Below are 21,996 nucleotides of genomic sequence, written 5' to 3' on the forward strand. Positions count from 1 at the left end.
TATTATTATTATTTTGTACAATTAGTAATTATAACATCTCGCGTGAGTAAAACAACTCTACTTAGGCCAATGAGTGCACCCACCTGATGAAGGGGGATAGTTGAGCATTTAAAAGTGTTCTTCTATTTAGTCTGGATAAAGAGCTTTAATCTTCATGATAACAATTAGCCAAAATGGCTGTATGTAGTTTAATGCATTGGTGGATGTGGTGGACAATTTAGGTGTACCCTACTTGTGGCCTGGCTATATCGGCCTACCTGCAAAAACTTAAAGTGAGTGATGTGCATGGTTTATGCATAAATACATGTAACACTTACTGCTAAGAAAAACGTTTATCCCGCTTACTATTACTGTAATTTAGCCCCGCCTACTACTCTGTCTTGTTGTGGAGGAAGTAGTAGGCTACTGTGTCTCCACTGGGGTGTAGGTCCTCTTCCCCATATCTGGGGGTCGCTACTAGCTTCCAAGTCAAAATTAAAGCTAAACCCCACCTTTTTCTAAAATTACCTTCTTTAAATTTGATTTCAAATCTTAACCACAACCACATTGCTAACCGTATGCCTAACCTTCAATGAAGACCAAAATGTTTACGATATAGACCATTTTGATTGTGTGGCTTTGGAATCTAGTGGAAACCGTATCTAGGGGTTGTATGCACATTGCCACCCTGTGGTCGATGGTCTAATTGCTACATGTTTTACCGAGCGCAGAACACAAGCGCGAGGAAACTACTATGCTTACAATGCCTGAATTGCTACGAAACATATATATTTGGTGTCATTCGTTTGGCTATGTGCACAAACGTGATTTCAGAATTTGGTACATCACCTACTTTTGTGATATCAGACAGCCGTTTAGATATTTAAAGGTAAATGTATCAATAATGTATACCGTGTTACATCATGGGGAAATACGCGATACTAATATAATCTCATAAACAAAATGAATCGCATTTGCACCGCTCTTTCCGCAACTTCATTCATAAATGTCACGAAACCCCTGATCGATATGATGCGGTAAGTGGTAGTGGTAACCGTCAGCCGATAACATTTGTACTGAAAACAGTAGCTCTTCACCGACGTCACCAACTCATACTTACCTGGCAAGGGAGATACCGTGATCAAAAAGTCGGTTCACCCAGGGTGAGGATCAGCAATTGTACCCCGGCTGTACTGACCCCTGCGAATTTCCCAAATGTGGAAATCCCAATTGAATATTTTCTGGTAGTGTTGGACTGCGTTCGCGCTCTCCCCTGATGTGTTTGTCAAATAAAATGTTATTGTCGGTGAGTGAGTACCTTATGTGATGCTACTTAAATCCTGAGTGTATCAATTCAAGGGGCTTTATTGGCATGGGAAACACATGTTAACATTGCCAAAGCAAGTGAAGTAGTTATAATATACAAAAGTGAAATAAACAAAAATGAACAGTAAACATTACACTCACAGAAGTTCCAAAATAATTAAGACATTACAAATGTCATATTATGTATATATACAGTGTTGTAACGATGTACAAATGGTTAGAGTACAAAAGGGAAAATAAATAAGCATAAATATGGGTTGTATTTACAATGGTGTTTGTTCTTCACTGGTTGACCTTTTCTTGTGGCAACAGGTCACAAATCTTGCTGCTGTGATGGCACACAGTGGTATTTCACCCAGAAAGATATGGGAGTTTTCAAATTCTTTGTGGATCTGTGTAATCTGGGGAAAATATGTGTCTCTAATATAGTCATACATTGGGCAGGAGGTTTTTTAATTTTTATTTCACTTTTATTTAACCAGGTAGGCCAGTTGAGAACAAATTCTCATTTACAACTGCGACCTGGCCAAGATAAAGCAAAGCAGTGCGACACAAACAACAACACAAAGTTACACATGGAATAAAGAAACATACAGTCAATAACACAATATAAAAAATCTATATACAGTGTGTGCAAATGAGGTAAGATTAGGGAGGTAAGGTACTAAATAGGCCGTAGTGGCGATTTCGCAATTAAACAGTGGAGTGATAGATGTGCAGAAGATGAATGTGCAAGTAGAGATACTGGGGTGCAAAGGAGCAAGATAAATAAATAACAATATGGGGATGAGGTAGTTGGATGGGCTATTTACAGATGGGCTATGTACAGGTGCAGTGATCTGTGAGCTGCTCTGACAGCTGGTGCTTAAAGTTAGTGAGGGAGATATGAGTCTCCAGCTTCAGTGATTTTTGCAATTTGTTCCAGTCATTGGCAGCAGAGAACTGTAAGGAAAGGCGACCAAATGAGGAATTGTCTTTGGGGGTGACCAGTGAAATATACCTGCTGGATCACATGCTACGGGTGGGTGCTGCTATGGTGACCAGTGAGCTGAGATAAGGCGGGGCTTTACCTAGCAAAGACTTGTAGATGACCTGGAGCCAGTGGGCTTGGCGACAAATATGAAGCGAGGGCCAGCCAACGAGAGCATACAGGTCGCAGTGTGGGTAGTATATGGGGCTTTGGTGACAAAATGGATGGCACTGTGATAGACTGCATCGAATTTGCTGAGTAGAGTGTTGGAGGCTATTTTGTAAATGACATCGCCGAAGTCAAGGATCGGTAGGATAGTCAGTTTTACGAGGGTATGTTTGGCAGCATGAGTGAAGGATGCTTTGTTGCGAAATAGGAAGCCGATTATAGATTTAATTTTGGATTGCTTAATGCGAGTCTGGAAGGAGAGTTTACAGTCTAACCAGACACCTAGGTATTTGTAGTTGTCCCCATATTCTAAGTCAGAACCGTCCAGAGTAGTGATGCTGGACGGGCGGGCAGGTGCGGGCAGCGATCGGTTGAAGAGCATGCATTTAGTTTTACTTGCATTTAAGAGCAGTTGGAGGCCATGGAAGGGAGTTGTATGGCATTGAAACTCGTCTGGAGGTTAGTTAACACAGTGTCCAAAGAAGGGCCAGAGGTATACCGAATGGTGTCGTCTGCGTAGAGGTGGATCAGAGAATCACCAGCAGCAAGAGCGACATCATTGATGTATACAGAGAAAAGAGTCGGCCCGAGAATTGAACCCTGTGGCACCCCCATAGAGACTGCCAGAGGTCCGGACAACAGGCCCTCTGATTTGACACACTGAACTCTGTCTGTAAAGTAGTTGGTGAACCAAGCAAGACAATCATTTGAGAAACCAAGGCTGTTGAGTCTGCTGATAAGAATGTGGTGATTGACAGAGTCAAAAGCCTTGGCCAGTTCGATGAATACAGCTACACAGTATTGTCTTTTATCGATGGCGGTTATGATATCGTTTAGGACCTTGAGCGTGGCTGAGGTGCACCCATGACCAGCTCGAAAACCAGATTGCATAGCGGAGAAGGTACGGTGGGATTCGAAATGGTCGGTGATATGTTTGTTAACTTGGCTTTCGAAGACCTTAGAAAGGCAGGGTAGGATAGCTATAGATCTGTAACAGTTTGGGTGTAGAGTGTCTCCCACTTTGAAGAGGGTGATGACCGCGGCAGCTTTCCAATCTTTGGGGATCTCAGACGATACAAAAGAGAGGTTGAACAGGCTAGTAATAGGGGTTGCAACAATTGCGGCGGATCATTTTAGAAAGAGAGGGTCCAGATTGTCTAGCCCAGCTGAGTTGTAGGGGACCAGATTTTGTAGCTCTTTCAGAAAATCTGATATCTGGATTTGGGTGAAGGAGAAGTGGGGGAGACTTGGGCAAGTTGCTGTGGGGGGTGCAGGGCTGTTGACCGGGGTAGGGGTAGCCAGGTGGAAAGCATGGCCAGCTTAGGAAAATACTTATTGAAATTCTCCATTATAGTGGATTTATCGGTGGTGACAGTGTTTCCTAGCCTCAGTGCAGTGGGCAGCTGGGAGGAGGTGTTCTTATTCTCCATGGACTTTACAGTGTCTTAGAACTTTTTGAGTTTGTGCTACAGGTTAGGAAGTGCTCAGTTTCCACCTAATTTTGTGGGCAGTGTGGACATAGCCTGTCTTCTCTTGAGAGCCAGGTCTGCCTACGGCGGCCTTTCTCAATAGCAAGGCTATGCACACTGAGTCTGTACATAGTCAAACCTTTCCTTAAGTTTGGGTCAGTCACAGTGGTCAGGTATTCTGCCACTGTGTACTCTCTGTTTAGGGCCAAATAGCCTTCTAGTTTGCTCTCTTTTTTTGTTAATTCTTTCCAATGTGTCAAGTAATTATCTTTTTGTTTTCTCATGATTCGGTTGGGTCTAATTGTGTTGCTGTCCTTGGCCTCTGTGGGGTCTGTTTGTGTTTGTGAACAGAGCCAGCTTGCTTAGGGGACTCTTCTCCAGGTTCATCTCTCTGTAGGTGATGGCTCTGTTATGGAAGGTTTGGGAATCGCTTCCTTTTAGGTGGTTGTAGAATTTAGCGGCTCTTTTCTGGATTTTGATAATTAGCAGGTATCGGCCTAATTCTGCTCTGCGTCCATTATTTGGTGTTCTACATTGTACACAGAGGATATTTTTGCATAATTCTGCATGCAGAATCTCAATTTGGGGTTTGTCCCATTTTATGAATTCTTGGTTGGTGAGCGGACCCCAGACCTCACAACCATATAGAGCAATGGGTTCTATAACTGTTTCAAGTATTTTTAGCCAAATCCTAATTTGTATGTCGAATTTTATGCTCCTTTTGATGGCATAGAATGCCCTTCTTGCCTTGTGTCTCAGGTCGTTCACAGCTTTGTGGAAGTTACCTGTGGCACTGATGTTAAGGCCAAGATATGTATCGTTTTTAGTGTGCTCTAGGGCAACGGTGTCTAGATGGAATATATATTTGTGGTCCTGGCGACTGGACCTTTTTTGGAACACCATTACTTTGGTCTTACTGAGATTTACTGTCAGGGCCCAGGTCTGTCAGAATCTGTGCAGAAGATCTAGGTGCTGCTGTAGGCCCTCCTTGGTTGGTGACAGAAGCACCAGATCATCAGCAAACAGCAGACATTTGGCTTCAGATTCTAGTAGAGTGAGGCCGGGTGCTGCAGACTTTTCTAGTGCCCTCGCCAATTCGTTGATATATATGTTGAAGAGGGTGGGGCTTAAGCTGCATCCCTGTCTCACCCCAAGGCCCTGTGGGAAGAAATGTGTGTTTTTTGCCTATTTTAACCGCACACTTGTTTGTGTACATGGATTTTATAATGTTGTATGTTTTTCCCCCAACACCACTTTCCATCAATTTGTATAGCAGACCCTCTTGCCAAATTGAGTTGAAGGCTTTTTTGAAATCAACAAAGCATGAGAAGACTTTGCCTTTGTTTTGGTTTGTTTGTTTGTCAATAAGGGTGTGCAGGGTGAATATGTGGTCTGTCGTACAATAATTTTGGTAAAAAGCCAATTTGACATTTGCTCAGTACATTGTTTTCACTGAGAAAATGTACAAGTCTGCTGTTAATGAAAATGCAGAGGATTTTCCCAAGGCTGCTGTTGACGCATATCCCACGGTAGTTATTGGGGTCAAATTTATGTCCACTTTTGTGGATTGGGGTGATCAGTCCTTGGTTCCAAATATTGGGGAAGATGCCAGAGCTAAGGATGATGTTAAAGAGTTTTAGTATAGCCAATTGGAATTTGTTGTCTATATATTTGATCATTTCATTGAGGATACCATCAACACCACAGGCCTTTTTGGGTTGGAGGGTTTTTATTTTGTCCTGTAGTTCATTCAAGGTAATTGGAGAATCCAGTGGTTTCTTGTAGTCTTAAATAGTTGACTCTAAGATTTGTATTTGATCATGTATATGTTTTTGCTGTTTGTTCTTTGTTATAGAGCCAAAAAGATTGGAGAAGTGGTTTACCCATACATCTCCATTTTGGATTGATAATTATTTGTGTTGTTGTTTGTTTAGTGTTTTCCAATTTTCCCAGAAGTGGTTAGAGCCTATGGATTCGTCAATTACATTGAGCTGATTTCTGACGTGCTGTTCCTTGTTTTTCCGTAGTGTATTTCTGTATTGTTTAGTGATTCACCATAGTGAAGGCGTAGACTCAGGTTTTTACCCGGGTCTCTATGTTTTTGGTTGGACAGGTTTCTCAATTTCTTTGTTAGATTTTTGCATTCTTCATCAAACCATTTGTCATTGTTGTTCATTTTCTTCGGTTTTCTATTTGAGATTTTTAGATTTGATAGGGAAGCTGAGAGGTCAAATATATATTTTCTACTGACAAGTTTACACCTTCACTATTACAGTGGAACGTTTTGTCCAGGAAGTTGTCTAAAAGGGATTGAATTTGTTGTTGCCTAATTGTTTTTTGGTAGGTTTCCAAACTACAATATGTCTTAATATTACTCAGTTCCTTTGGCTTTGATGCCTCATGATTGAGTATTGCTCTGTTCAAGTAGACTGTGATTTTGCTGTGGTCTGATAGGGAGGTAAGTGAGCTGACTGTGAATGCTCTGAGAGACTCTGGGTTGAGGTCAGTGATAAAGTAGTCTACAGTACTACTGCCAAGAGATGAGCTATAGGTGTACCTACCATAGGAGTGCCCTCGAAGCCTACCATTAACTTTGTACATACCCAGCACGCGACAGAGCTGCAGGAGTTGTGACTTGTTTTTGTTTGTTATGTTGTCATAGTTGTGGCAAGGGGGGCATATGGGGGAGGGAATGCTGTCACCTCCAGGCAGGTGTTTGTCCCCATGTGTGCTGAGGGTGTCAGGTTCTTGTCCAGTTCTGGCATTTAGGTCGCCACAGACCAGTACATGTCCCTGGGCCTGGAAATGATTGATTTCCCCCTCCAGGATGGAGAAGCTGTCTTCATTAAAGTATGGGGATTCTAGTGGGGGGATATAAACTCAGCAAAAAAAATAAACGTCCTCTCTCTGTCAACTGCATTTATTTTCAGCGAACTTAACATGTGTAAATATTTGTATGAACATAACAAGATTCAACAACTGAGACATCATAAACTGAACAAGTTCCACAGACATGTGACTAACAGAAATGGAATAATGTGACCCTGAACAAAGGGGTCAAAATCAAAAGTAACAGTCAGTATCTGGTGTGTCCACCAGCTGCATTAAGTACTCATGGACTGCACCAGATTTGCCAGTTCTTGCTGTGAGATGTTCCCCCTCTCTTCCACCAAGGCACCTGCAAGTTCTGGGGGGAATGGCCCTTGACCTCACCCTCCGATCCAACAGGTCCCAGACGTGCTCAATGGGATTGAGATCCAGGCTCTTCGCTGGCCATGGCAGAACACTGACATTCCTGTCTTGCAGGAAATCACTCACAGAACGAGCAGTATGGCTGGTGGCATTGTCATGCTGGAGGGTCATGTCAGGATGAGCCTGCAGGAAGGGTACCACATGAGGGAGGAGGAGGTCTTCCCTGTAACGCACAGCGTTGAGATTGCCTGCAATGACAACAAGCTCAGTCCAATGATGCAGTGACACACCGCCCTAGACCATGACGGACCCTACACCTCCAAATTGATCCCGCTCCAGAGTACAGGCATCAGTGTAATGTTCATTCCTTCGACTATAAACGCGAATTTGACCATCACCCCTGGTGAGACAAAACCGTGACTCGTCAGTGAAGAGCACTTTTTGCCAGTCCTGTCTGGTCCAGCGACGGTGGGTTTGTGCTCATAGGCGACGTTGTTGCCRGTGATGTCTGGTGAGGACCTGCCTTACAACAGGCCTACAATCCCTCAGTCCTGCCTCTCTAAGCCTATTGCGGACAGTCTGAGCACTGATGGAGGGATTGTGCGTTCCTGGTGTAACTCGGGCAGTTGTTGTTGCCATCCTGTACCTGTCCCGCAGGTGTGATGTTCGGATGTACCAATCCTGTGCAGGTGTTGTTACACGTGGTCTGCCACTGTAAGGACGATCAGCTGTCCGTCCTGTCTCCCTGTAGTGCTGTCTTAGGCGTTTCACAGTACGGACATTGCAATTTATTGCCCTGGTCACATCTGCAGTCCTCATGCCTCCTTGCAGCATGCCTAAGGCACATTCACACAGATGAGCAAGGGACCCTGGGCATCTTTCTTTTGGTGTTTTCAGAGTCAGTAGAAAGGCCTCTTTAGTGTCCTAAGTTTTCATAACTGTGACCTTAATTGCCTACCGTCATGTAAGCTGTTAGTGTCTTAACGACCGTTCCACAGGTGCATGTTCATTAATTGTTTATGGTTCATTGAACAAGTATGGGAAACAGTGTTTAAACCCTTTACAATGAAGATCTGTGAAGTTATTTGGATTTTAATGAATTATCTTTGAAAGACAGGGTCCTGAAAAAGTGACGTTTCTTTTTTTGCTGAGTTTAGGTAGCACACAGGAGGACATTTTTCTCTGTTAAGATCATTTCCTTTTGAATTTCTAGCCAAATGTAAAATGTTCCTGTTTTGATTATTATTATTATTTTTCTCTCCATATCCCCGGATTCCTACCGCAAACTCGGAACATTTCATCTGGATCATGGCAGCTAGCAAACCGCAACCCGGGTTGACTACTCCTGGCTAATGTTTCCGTCCCGGAGCAAGCACCAACTAGCCTGGAGCTAGCCCATGCTAGAACCATCTTCCGGCTAGGGCTCCTGGGCTACTCCTGAAGCCCACTCTTCGGCTACAATATCTGGACCCCTTCTACTGCCGGTACGGGGCACGGAACCCCGCCGATCCTTCACGACTGGAATACCGACATAATCTGCCCGAGGATCCCAACAGGCCCCTCAGGCGTGACGTCCCCTGAAGGCCCATTCTGCTAACTGCGGCCTGCTAACTATCTAGAGCATATTGGACTGTTAGCTTATCCATCGGCCAGTTTCTATATCCATTATGCCAATTGGACTTGGACCCTTCTGCTACTTGGAACCCTACTAATTCCACGACTGGTCTATTGACGTCACCACACGAGGAGGCAAAAACAGACTTTCCCCCATCACGACGTCCCTCTAAGGCCCTTCTGCTAGCTTGCTAGCCCCGGCCTGCTAACTGCTAGCTTGCTAGCCCCGGCCTGCTAACTGTCTGAATCGCTGTGTCCCCAGCCAGCCCAACCACTCACTGGACCCATACGATAACTTGGCTACGCATGCCTCGCCTTACTGTCCTGGTTAGTGATTACTGTCTCATTTCACTGCAGAGCCTCTAGCCCTGCTCAATATGCCTTAACCAACCATGTTGTTCCACCTCCCACATATGCGATGAAATCACCTGGTTTAAACGTCTCTAGAGACTATATCTCTCTCATCATTACTCAATGCCTAGGTTTACCTCCAATGTACTCTCTTCCTACCATACCTTTGTCTGTACATTATCCCTTGAATCTATGCTATCGTGCCCAGAAACCTGCTCCCTTTACTCTCTGTTACGAACGTGCTAGACGACCAGTTCTTATAGCCTTTAGCCGTACCCTTGTTGTTGTTGGTCGTGTGGTTTGGCCTCAGGCCAGTAAGTGTGAGCAGAGTTTGCTCAGCAAGGCAGCGATCGAGCCAGGCTCTGCTCACACTTACTGGCCTGAGGCCAAACCACACGACCAACAACATTGGACACTTTATGAGACACAAAGCCTTCACTATCTCATCCTGGAATATCCAAGGCCTGAGGTCATCGGCCTTTGGCCTAAAGATTAGGAACCTGGACTTCATCAAAGAAATTGGAAATACAGGCATTGCCATCCTACAAGAAACCTGGTGTAGAGGAAACAGACCCATTGGTTGCCCTCTAGGTTACAGAGAGCTGGTAGTCCCATCCACCAAACTACCAGGTGTGAAACAAGGAAGGGACTCAGGGGGTATTTTTTTATTTCATCTGGTACATGCCATTGGCTTGGGCTTGTGTAAGAGTGGGGTTTGGGCCTGTTTGCCTGCTCACGTCCTGGGTGTATGTGTGACTTTCATGTTGAGGCAGGAGTGGGGGGTATGGGGTGGGCAGGAGTGGCATAGGTCTGATCTGAGGGGGCTTAAATGGGGTGTAGGCATGGTTGACTTGGGGGGTGTTTATTGGTTGGGGTGGGGGTGTGTATGTGGCTGGTGTTGTTGTGGTCTGGATGTAGGTCTTCTCGGCATGGGTCCTCTATGTGTAGGTCCAGGGGGGGTCCCGCAGGTCTGGGAGAGTGTCTCGCTGGTCTGAGCGGGGTGTCTATTGATCTGTTGCTCCTGTGTGAAGTGTTGGGGCTGCGTTTGAGAGCGATGTCCTTTAGAGTCCGGGCCAAGGTGGGCACTGCTGCCTTGTATAGGTAGACCTGGTCATAGATGCTGTTCACGTCCAGGGTGGAGTGGTGGGCCAGGAAAACATTTGGTTTTGAGGCACTGTCATGGGAATTACTTGCGTTTACCGGCTGTATGGTAGTAGGGTGGAAGTCTTTTCGTGGTAGCAGGGTGGAGATAACCACTTGTGCATTGGGGAAAGTAGAAGAAGCTTTTTCAATCACTCCCTTCAGTGCTGTGGCCACCCTTTCCTGCTGTGTTCTCAGGTCATTTGTGCCTGTGTGTATTATTATGTGGCTAGGTGAACCTAGTTGGTCCTCAGACAGAAGGTCTAGGGCACGCTGGGTGTTTGGACACCATAGTTTAGACACACTGTGTTTGAGAAAAAGTTTTTTTTCTTGTACATATTTCCCATTTGAGTCCATAAGGAGTACAATCTGTGTCTTGTATATGTCCTCAGTGGGTGTGGGGGGGTTGTCAGGAGGGCTATCAGGGTGGCTGACAGGGGGGGTGCTCAGAGGGGGTGAGATCCTCTGGGCTTGGGGTTCTTCATTTGACTGCTGTGATGTCGACGCTATGGTCAGGGTCTGGTGTGGACTCTTCTGCTGTGGTTTCGAGACTTTTGTCGGGAGCTGAGGTGGGCTGTTCTGCTGGCTTCTCTGCAGGGGTGGCCACCTCTCTAGTGGGTTGATCTGTCACACGCCATCCCTCTCACCCTCTCCTCCAGCAGTCTGATCCTCTCCTCTAGTGCTCTGTTCTTCTCCTGCTCTTACTTTTTATATTGAAGTTTTCTCACCACAGTCCAGAGTGCAGATGTCTCTCTCCACCTCCAGCTCTCCGGGTCTGGTTAAGGGGGTGTTGTTGTGCTGGACTGTTGTCTGGGTCTATGCTGACTGGAGTGTAATCACCTGCTGTTCCAGCTCCACCTGCCTTACCTCCAGCTGGGTAAATGTGTCCTTCATTTCAATGAGGGGGTAGTACTCTGTGCTGGGGGGGTTGACTTTCAGCTTGGGGTTGCTCGTCTGTGGGGTTATATAATGAAGAGGTCTGGTCTGACCAGCTCGGGGTGGGGGTATCTTTCTCAAAGGAGAGCTTCTCCTGCTGGGCTAATTCTTTGATTAGGTGAAAGTCCAGCTGAAACTGTTTGTGATTGCCCTGCACCATTACTGTTCCAGACTTATAGAGATGTATATTAGCTGACTCAGAGTCCTCGTTGTCTAGTATCCTGAGTTTTCAACCCTCGTTAACACCCGCTCTCTTAACAGAGGGCTAGTGTGCTAATATAGCACTGTGCCATGCCAGGGGGTGGTTTGTGTGGAAGATGAGGTTGCTGATGTTCCCCATTTTTATAATAGTCAGTAAAAAGTGTCTCTTGATTTTCCATAAGGAGCTTCATTTTGTGATCTTTTTGTGCCTTTACATACATTCTTTACATACACAGGGTACTGTATTTTAATTACCAATGGCAGCTTCTAAGGCCTCTCCATTTGGTTGGAGTAGACTGTGCGACTCTCCTGCCATTGTTGGGCTGAAGGACTTTGACACCTCTCACWTGACACGTCAGTGCTAATTGAAGTTGTATCAAGCTTGGCAGCCTTCATTTAGCATTCAGTCCTTATAAAGTAATTGAATGTATTTTTCTTCTTGGCGTTTGGAAATAAAATATGGCTTCAGACTAAACATTACTCACTCAGTACCAGGCTGGATGGTGTTTTCAGGTTTCTGTTGTTTTCCAGAGCATTTGGTGTATAGTGTTGGAATAACAATCTTTGGTAGTTGTAAACCTTCCAGGTGATTCCGTCCAAAATCAGGTTGTAGGTTTTGAGTTTTGATTTGGAGTGAAGGTTATGTTGTAGAGGATAGCATCCTGTATATGTTCCTGACAAAAAATCAAAGTTTATCTAACTCTCTTTTTTTATCTCACTCCTGTAGAAGTTAGAGGGGGGTGTAGTGCTCTCTGAACCAAATGTTTCCATTGCTCTTTATGGAACACAGTAAACTGGAGAATATACGCATTTTAATCAAAGACGGTGGGGTACACTGAGTATACCAAACATTAAATGGCAACCCCGGATTTAACAAGTAACATCAATAAGCGACCATAGCTTTCACCTGGTCAGTCTTATGTCATGGAAAGAGCAGATGTTCTTAATGTTTTGTATTCTCATTGTATATGCTGACTTCACCTCTTCCTCTCTGGGTTCATTCAGCAGATAGCCACAAAGGGGAATGGGTCAAATGCATTATTGGGGTAGCATTATTATTATGCTTTTGATATTAGCTTGTTCTATATGCAATGTAATATACATATGTGATTAGGCCGTGTCTAGACTTGACAGTTCATGCAGCTTTGTACTCTGATAATGGAGTTCTGATCATGAAATTCCGAACACGCCTTGTCTACATTTAAACGTGTCCACATTGTGTCTGTTGCCGGACTATATTCAAATGAAAGTATGCATTCTACAAACGATGGAATAGGCAAAATACGACAACACAACAGTAGTTGATGACATGTTGCTAAGTAACCAGGGAACCTCTAGCTAGCCAGCAAGCTAGCATAGCAAGCAATTCTAAAGGGACTGCAAACGAGTTAGCATAAAATTGTTTTAGTTAGCACAAAAAATTGTTTTTCTAAATATTAGCACTTCCTAAAGTGGTCAGAGATCTAAACACAAAGCGACTTTTATGCATCTAGACCAGTCTTTTCAAATTGAGCTTCGTATTCTGATAGCAGAAGTCGTGTAGACATGACTACTGTTGCAAATGGTGTGCTAAATTTCCTACATTCTACAAACTTTATTTGTGCACGACATTGTAATTCTGTTTATTTGGATGCAACCTGTATGTGGAAGGATAAATGTAATATTCCCAGCTAAATCGGAGCAGGGTAACATTAGGTGCACATGCTAGCTATCTCTGTGAGGCACCACATGGAATGCAGCATTTCCCCCAAAGACTTAGTTTACTGCAAAGTTGACTAAGAAAGTAGTGTTATAAGGACAGAAAGCACACCTGTTCATTTTGAGGCACTTTTATTTATTTGTTAGTAACCCCAAAATCAATTCCATAACATCTTAAACTAGAATTGTGTATACAAATCACATGTCCAATACAAAGAAACAAGCTTTTATTCTCTCAGATTCAGTTCAAATACATTTGTAAAATACTTTCATGCATTAAGTGCACATTTTAAGTTTGCACTTTTAAAACTGGCTCCAATGTACCTGGCAGACTACAAAGTCAATCAAGTACTTGACCGAGCGCTGTTTTGTAGTATTACAAAACTGTAAACTTAGGATCCCTTTGGCAAGTAGGGATAGAGTTAGAATCTGGGCATGGGGATCTGGGGGGAGTAGTCAGTCAGCAGAGAGACCATCAGACCCTGCAGAGATGGAGAGAAATAAAGAATTAAAGAAAGAGAGCATGAGGCACAAATAAAAGAAGAGAAAGAAAGAAGCTCTCCTTGAGAATAAAGAGGTCAAATTTGAAATGGGCTTAGGGTAATAAATCTGAACTCATCACGAGGCCGCAGTGGCTGGTGGGTCTGTGTACCCACATCCATATTACATTTTTTATTTAACCTTTATTTAACTAGGCAAGTAAGTTAAACACAAATTCTTATTTACAATGACAGCCTACCAGGGAACAGTAGTGCCCCTGAATAAAGTAGTGCCCCTGAACAACTGCCTTATTCAGGGGCAGAACGACAGATTTTTACCTTGTCAGCTCGGGGATTCGATTCAGCAACCTTTCGGTTACTGGCCCAACGCTCTAACCACTAGAATACCTGCCGCCCCTATATCCACACATGCAGTCAGAGCCGACCCTAGCCTTTTGGGGGCCCTAAGTAATTTTTTGTTGGGGGGACACCCCATCTTGTGAGCAAAACATTTTGACAGCCCTGCTCTTGACAGCAGAGATTTTAAAAACTGTTAAGTTAATTTCCTACACATGGGACGTAGAGAAAATATTGCAGTCTTAAAGCAAGTTGTAATTCTACACATTTTGCCATGGGGCGGATAGAAAAAGGTGCAATTTTAAAGCCAATTTCCTGCAATTCTACACATTTTGCTATAGGGTGGAGAATTTTTTTTGCAGTTTTTAATAGGATATCTGAGTGAGACTGACTAACAAAATCAATGTGGACCCTCGGTCAGTAATTCGACCATGATTACTACAAGTAATACTACTAATTTACCAATCACAAAATGTTTAGCTGACATGGGCTTATTGAGGTACTGTCAGTGACTGACATAACAAGAGAAAAACTGCTGATGCACAACCACATTTTGAAACTGCATCTTGTGTATTCTACTATTCTAACTGTCAACAGTAAGTTGAGACCCCGACTGAGTTGCTAAAAAGGCAACTTTAACTTCATTCAAATACTACTATTAGTCCACATTTAAGTATACAGTGTTACTGTATACAGCTTAGTTTACCATGATGGTCCACTTCCTGTTCTCAGCCTCAGGGAAGACAAGTGAGCGAGAGGAGTAGAACACCTGGTCGTCCACCTCTTCTTGTTTCCGTGGGAGACAGTGAAGGAAGGTCCAGTCTGGCTTTGCCACACTTCCTGTCTGGGGTGGACATAACCAGGAGACATGATGATTGATTCATTCCAAATCTACTCCTAACCCCTAGGCACATACATGAAGGGGTTAGAGGTAGGGGGGCTGCCTGGGGGAGGGTTAATATTCAGCAAGAGAATACTCATCAATTTATTCACTATTTGAGTCTGTTGTATGTACCTGCATGGTGATCTGGTAGCCAAGGAAGTCCTTGATCCTCTGTTTCTTCTCCTCCTCCTGGCCCATGCTGACCCAGGTGTCTGTCACCAGGACGTTACTGCCTCGAGCTGCCTCCACTGGGTCAGAGGTCAGGAGAAACTGGGTCCCATGCTGACACACAGCAGACAAAATGAAGGACATTGTGCTATTGGTATTGACACCATTAGTATTGATCAGAATAATAATAACAACCAGGTAATACAATCCTAATAAAGAGTCTGACGCCATAAGTCTAGAAATTCTCACCTGTTTGGAGAGTCTCTGTGCCTCCTGAATGATGCTGCTGTCTGGGTCATAACCCTGAGAGGGAGGCAGGGCAGAGTGATGGGGTTAGTTAGAGCTGAACTACCAGTACTATACAGAGTGATGGGGTTAGTTAGAGCTCAACTACCAGTACTATACAGAGTGATGGGTTAGTTAAGCTGAAACACTAACAGAGGACGTTTACTTAACTACCAGTACTCTATACAGACGTGAATGGGGTTAGTTACGAGCTGAACTACCATATCTACAGAGTGATGGGGTTAGGTCTACAGCTGAACTCACCAGTAGCTATACAAGAGTGATGGGGTTAGTTAGAGCCTAGATACACACTCCAGTACATGAATACCAGAGTGATGGGGTTAGTGTTAGAGCTGAAAACTACGGCACTACTACGTCAGACGCATGGTATGGGGTATGTTAGTACCGCCTGAAACTACCAGTACTATACAGAGGTTGATGGGGTTTAGTTAGAGCTCAACTACCAGTACTATAACAGAGTGATGGGGTTAGTTAGGCTGAACTACCAGTACTATACAGAGTGATGGGGTTAGTTACAGCTCAACTACCAGTACTATACAGAGTGATGAGGTTAGTTACAGCTGAACTACCAGTACTATACAGAGTGATGGTTAGTTAGAGCTGAACTACCAGTACTATACAGAGTGATGGGGTTAGTTACAGCTGAACTACCAGTACTATACAGAGTGATGGGGTTAGTTACAGCTGAACTACCAGTACTATACAGAGTGATGGGGTTAGTTAGAGCTCAACTACCAGTATATACAGAGTGATGGGGTTAGTTAGAGCTGAACTACCAGTACTATACAGAGTGATGGGGTTAGTTACAGCTGAACTACCAGTACTATACAGAGTGATGGGGTTAGTTAGAGCTAGACTACCAGTACTATACAGAGTGATGAGGTTAGTTAAGAGCTGAACTACCAGTACTATACAGAGTGATGGGTTTAGTTACAGCTGAACTACCAGTACTAATACAGAGTGATGAGGTTAGTTACGTGAACTACCAGTACTATACAGAGTGATGGGTGTTAGTTAGAGCTGAAGTAGACTACCAAGTACTATACAGAGTGATGGGGTTAGTTACAGCTGAACTACCAGTACTATACAGAGTGATGAGGTTAGTTACAGCTGAACTACCAGTACTATCACAGAGTGATGGGGTTAGTTAGCAGCTGAACTACCAGTACTATACAGAGTGATGAGGTTAGTTACAGCTCAACTACCAGTACTATACAGGTCATAACCCTGAGAGTGAAGATACAGAGAGCCCCAGTACATGTCACTAGCCACAAAACACAGTGGCTTTGCCACTAAAAAATAAACTGATATATAAAGGAGGAAAAGGGGGCGATGGGTAGGGGAGAATGTGTACCTTGGGCGTGGCGACTCTAAGATGGACACCCAGTTTGGCTGCGGTCATCATGAAGGAGTGCAGCACGTTGTTTCCGTCTCCGATCCAGCTTATAGTCAGCCCACTCAACGAACCATAATGCTCCTGTAAAACACAGAGCGGCGACATTTTGAATCTGGCACAGTCGGAAAAGGCTATACAGACACACTCCTGACCTGCAAAACAGTATTTACAGAATTGGTTAGGGTTGGGGTTAAAGGGCCAATGCAGTTGTTGTTATCTCAATATCAAATCATTTCTGGGTAACAATTAAGTACTTTACTGTGATTTTTTTAATCAATTAAAATGGTAAAAAATAAACTATAATAGCTTAGCAAATGGCAATTTCCCCAAGCAAGAATTTTGTTATGACTGTCTGGAAGTGGTCTTAGTGTGGAGGGGAAAACTGAAAATGTGCTGTTATTGACAGAGGTTCTTATTTGTCTATGAACTAATTTACAGCATGGTGATGTCACCATGGTAGGCCAAAACTCCATCCCAATAAAACAGGCAGACATTTCAGATGGTCTTTTCAAACAGCTCTTAAACTAAAAGGACATTATCATAATTTTCACAATATTATTCTAATCTCAGAGTGGAAATATATACTTAACAAAAATATAAAAACGCAACATGCAACAATTTTAACAATTTTACTGAGTTACAACTTATATAAAAGGAAATCAGTCAATTGGAAAACATTCATTCGGTCTTAACACCAGCTGCCAAACTAACCCTGATTCAGATGACAATCCTACCCATGCTAGATTATGGARACAATTTATAGATCGGCAGATAAGGGTGCTCTCGAGCGGCTAGATGTTCTTTACCATTCGGCCATCAGATTTGCCACCAATGCTCCTTATAGGACACATCACTGCACTCTATACTCCTCTGTAAACTTGTCATCTCTTTATACCCGTTGCAAGACCCACTGGTTGATGCTAATTTATAAAACCCTCACTCCCCTCTATCTGAGATATCTACTGCAAACCTCATCCTCCACATACAACACCCATTCTGACAGTCACATTCTGTTAAAGGTCCCCAAAGCACACACATCCCTGGGTCGCTCCTCTTTTCAGTTCGCTGCAGCTAGCGACTGGAATGAGCTGCAATAAACACTCAAACTGGACAGTTTTATCTCAATCTCTAAATTCAAAGACTCAATCATGGACACTCTTACTGACAGTTGTGGCTACTATGTGTGATTGTTGTCTCTACATTTGTGCTGTTGACTGCACCCAATAATGTTTTGTGCTGCTACCATGTKGTGTTGCTACCATGCTGTGTTGTCATGTGTTGCTATGTTGTTGTCTTAGGTCTCTCTTTATGTAGTGTTGTCTCTCTTGTTGTGATGTGTGTTTTGTTCTATATTTATATTGTATTTATTATTTATTTTAAATCCCAGGCCATCGCAGAAGACCTTTTGGTAGGCCGTCATTGTAAATAAGAATTTGTTCTTAACTGACTTGCATAGTTAAGGTTAGGGTCAGATTTAGATGTTGGTTGTTGGTTGTTTTACAGGTCAGGAGTGTCCTTATAGCTTCGCCGGTCTATATCTGATACTTTGTTCAGATGTAAACTGGTGAGGGCCCAAAAAAGGTGACACTTTTTTTTGCACTGAAACATGCAAAACAATCCCTGCTAGGGGGAAATGCAGGTTAACTAATTAAACAACAAAGAATATGATCTACATGATCAGTCTCTGTGTGTAAAATAAAAAGTGGTTAATGTGAACCTAACTCACAGCTAAACATTTTAAAGAAAGCAATCCAATGTTATTTGTTGCCTAGACTTTACTGCAAATGACACACAAGTCTTGAGAAAAAACAATACACTAATATTGCAGTTACCCATGACAGCCTTTATAATAGAACGCTTGTTACCATGACAACCTTTATAATAGAACGCTTGTGACCACAGGCATCTRAATATTGCACTTGGGAAAAAAACATCTTAAAGTAGAATGAAACAAACAGGCATTCTATGTTTGCTCTATTATAGGGGCCACTATAATAGACATCGGTCAAGTGCACAAGGCTACGTGTGCAAAAATGTTCACAGAATAAAACATTAAATAATCCCCCATCAGGGGCCTCCCGGGTGGAGGGCCTCCCGGGTGGCGCAGTGGTCTGTGCCACCAGAGATTCTGGGTTCGAGTCCAGGCTCTGTCTCAGCCGGCCGCGACCGGGAGGCGCACAATTGGCCCAGCGTCGTCTGTGTTAGGGARGGTTTGGCCGGCAGGGACATCCTTGTCTCATCGCGCACTAGCGACTCCTGTGGCGAGCCGGGCGCAGTGCACACTGACCAGGTTGCCAGGYGTACGGTGTTTCCTCCGGTCGCTTGGCTCTCAACCTTCGCCTCTCCCAAGTCCGTACGGGAGGGAGTTGCAGCGATGAGACAAGACTGTAACTACTACCAATTGGATACCACGGAATTGGGGTGAAAAAAAGAGGTAAAAAATATAAATAATAATAATCCCCCATCACTCACACACGTGTTATTGTCAAGTTCAACACAACAAAAACAATATATTTGGGCTACACTGTACATTATTACATTGTACAGTTTCTGCYTGTGGACATCTGTTCTACAATGTGCCAGCAGAGCATGATACCCTTTGTTGGCACAAGGAGTCGTATACCAGTTAATACTATATCGATTTGGTTAGGTTACTAACGTTAGCTCATCTGATGTTGTAACGTTAGCTGTCTGACTTTATGAGCCAGCTAATTTTCACACCATAAACTAAATTATTTGACCAGTTAAGTTGGCTAATGATGCTCAACATTTCTCTGGCTAGCTAACGGAGAATTCGATCCAACTAACGTTAGCAAGATACTTAACAATGATAACAATACTTGTTCCACCACACTTCCACCACACCATACTTGTTTTCCCTCAGCTCAAACGCCAGTTGTTTTTCGGTTACAGCTCGTGAAGTACGCTTCACCTTCTCATCCCGTCTCTGTGGTCAGGCTTCTCACCTACTTTACCTCTTCRTTATCRTTCAGGGGACGCGCTGCTGTACTGGCAAACTGCCATTCCTCTCTCAGCTCTTTCCAGAGTGCGCGCTGATGCTGTAACTAGTGAATTGGTTGTCTCTTCTCTCTTCAGCCGCGTGCTGCATTCTGATGTTAGATCCAGCCAGTATTACTCCAAACATGGATCACTCTTTTGCATCCAGCCAGTAGTCATCCAAAGCCCCCACCCAAAAAAATCCAGCCAATAGTCATTCAAAGCCCCCCCTCGGATCTACACGAATCCCATAGGTCACCTATTTTGGATTGAAAACGGCAAATTTCCCCGAAAGGTGAGTAGTTTGCATCCCTGTTTGTTAGGCTTCAGTACCTGCAGGGTGAGGAAGTCAGCGAGGATCTGGATGGGGTGGTAGAGGTCAGACAGGCCGTTGATGATGGGGATGGAGGCATCCTTCACCAGCTCCTCCAGAGTAGTGTGGCTGTTCACCCGTGCCAGGACTATGTCTGACAGCCCAGAGAGAACCCTGCACACACACACTATAAAGTTTGATTCCAATGGTGATGATAACCTGGTGTAGTCAAGGAGCAAAAAGTTGGCTATTGCTGTGGCCTTGGCTGACTGACTGACCTGGCTGTGTCTGTGCTGCTCTCGTTCACTCCCAGGTGGATGTCCTGAGACGTGAGGAAACAGGGGTGTCCTCCCAGCAGAGAAAAACCTGCAGGAAGTACACGTTATAACGGGCTTATTCAAACGCACAAAATGTTACTATTGCTGATAGAAAGTAATTGCATATTCCACATGGAAGATAGTTGTGTCCATTCATCATGCATTTCTATCTGCAATGCAATGTTCCTCTTTACTAAACAGGGGAAAACTATGTGGTTGAAATAGTAGGTAGAAGTGAGTCTAACTGAGTTACATTTTTGCCACAAATGGAGGGAGAGTTTCTTTTCAGCAGTTTCATTGTGTTCTGCATTWGTCCTGATTCCTCACTCATTCAGAGTTGTGACCCCATGAAAGAGTGCAACTGAACTTTCCAATGCACCCACACATTTAAAATCACAGCACAAAAGCTATGTTGCAACTTGTATTTGCTGTATCTTAAATATCCACAATGATGTAAGAGGCTTGAAATGACTTTTAATTGAACCACTCCCTAAGTGATTGTGCATGACCCAACATGAGTAGCGGAGCTATTTTGCGTTTTCTCTTCTCCAAAAGCGTAGACAGACCATACCCTGACACAAATGTAACTCACACCTGTTTCTGTGGACATTCTAGTTCTGGTGCTCCTCTTCTCAAATATCATGGCAATCGACTTCCCTTGAAGAAGAGGAAGGTACTGCAAATAGAAGTGACCATTATCTCACTTGAACTCGATCAGCAGTGCATTATAAATATTTCATTTGAAACTAAAACTTCTGTTCGTGACATGGATCCTCACTGTACCTGTTTTTCATGTTTGATCCTGTGCTTTAGATCACCTGACACCCATAGTAGATGTTTGATCTCATCTGAGCTGAAGTCTTTTAAAGTCAGGAAACTGCGACCCTTGAGGTTGACCGGACACAGAGCTAATGTTCCAATGCTGCAAATGACAAGAGGATAAAAATAGACAGACTCCCCATTCAAAAAGGTACATTTACAAGTCACAAAAACACGACAACAAATACAGTGTGGCACTCTGAATGTTAAACTATGGAAATAGATTGTACTGTAAACTACTTTGCTTGACAGCTGAGCTCACTTTTGACACTTTGCCAATTAATCCGCGTGCTAGCTAGCCAACGTTTCTGACTAACGTTACTTCTCTTACCTAAAATTCCTCGCATGGATGCTTTGGAGAGTCTTCAGTCCATAGAACACTGAATTCTTCATGGCAAGTATTTTTGTTGTCATGACAGATTAAAATACTATAAATTGATATCTGAAAGAAAATAAAGTTGAATGAAAAAAGTGAAAACAGCATGTGTGTGTGTTGTTGCCTGTATCCACTGAGTAGAGTGGGTGGGGTTTCGTCTCATCAAATATCGCACATAGATTGGTAGTTTACTTTTTTTCTTTTCCGAAATTGTGCTGATTACTGTCGGATGTGAGGGCGCTCCTCTTTCACCGTTTTTGCCCACTCACGTCACTACGTGTTTGTTGTGAACAACAACGTGAGCAACAATAATGGAATCGGCGGTTCGCCTTCAAAATAAAAGTCCGACTTGAAATTGATGCAAGCGGATGAAAATAGTGGAATCATGCCACAATTGGACTAGACTAGGTAATGCTAAACAAGGTTGGAATGTCGTTATATAAATTAATCAAAATACAATAATGAGTTAATTTGACCCACCAAAAAAACAGTTGAAGTCGCACTGTGGATGTATAGACTTCAGAATTGCATTTGGAGCATA

The 21,996-nt window shown here is 43.5% G+C and overlaps 1 protein-coding gene and 1 non-coding gene across 2 annotated transcripts; one reads left to right on the forward strand and one right to left on the reverse strand.

Annotated features, from left to right (window-relative positions):
• The first annotated feature begins 1,091 nt into the window (after positions 1-1,091).
• On the forward strand, positions 1,092-1,255 carry LOC111980342 (U1 spliceosomal RNA). Its single transcript, XR_002879435.1, has one exon. It is a non-coding gene; the product is annotated as a U1 spliceosomal RNA (small nuclear RNA).
• An 11,904-nt stretch (positions 1,256-13,159) lies between these two features.
• otc (ornithine transcarbamylase) lies at positions 13,160-21,732 on the reverse strand. Its single transcript, XM_024009765.2, has 10 exons — positions 21,411-21,732; positions 21,044-21,182; positions 20,855-20,936; positions 20,222-20,309; positions 19,964-20,117; positions 16,592-16,714; positions 15,181-15,234; positions 14,896-15,045; positions 14,587-14,724; positions 13,160-13,526 (listed from the first exon to the last, which is right to left on the reverse strand). The coding sequence occupies exons 1-10, from the start codon at positions 21,491-21,493 to the stop codon at positions 13,467-13,469; spliced, it is 1,071 nt and encodes a 356-aa protein (XP_023865533.1). The 5' UTR covers positions 21,494-21,732; the 3' UTR covers positions 13,160-13,466.
• Between the last annotated feature and the right edge of the window lie 264 nt (positions 21,733-21,996).

Source organism: Salvelinus sp. IW2-2015, linkage group LG2 (assembly GCF_002910315.2).
Source record: "Salvelinus sp. IW2-2015 linkage group LG2, ASM291031v2, whole genome shotgun sequence".
Classification (NCBI taxonomy): Eukaryota; Metazoa; Chordata; class Actinopteri; order Salmoniformes; family Salmonidae; genus Salvelinus; species Salvelinus sp. IW2-2015.

Bases quoted from the DNA above. Each gene is read 5' to 3' on its own strand.
- otc (XM_024009765.2), bottom strand. From the start codon at position 21,493: ATGACAACAAAAATACTTGCCATGAAGAATTCAGTGTTCTATGGACTG. The intron at 20,310-20,854 runs GTGTGAGTTACA...TACTTCCTGCAG, and splicing joins TAGAATGTCCACAGAAACAG to GTTTTTCTCTGCTGGGAGGA. The intron at 16,715-19,963 runs GTACTGAAGCCT...TGTGTTTTACAG, and splicing joins CTGACTTCCTCACCCTGCAG to GAGCATTATGGTTCGTTGAG.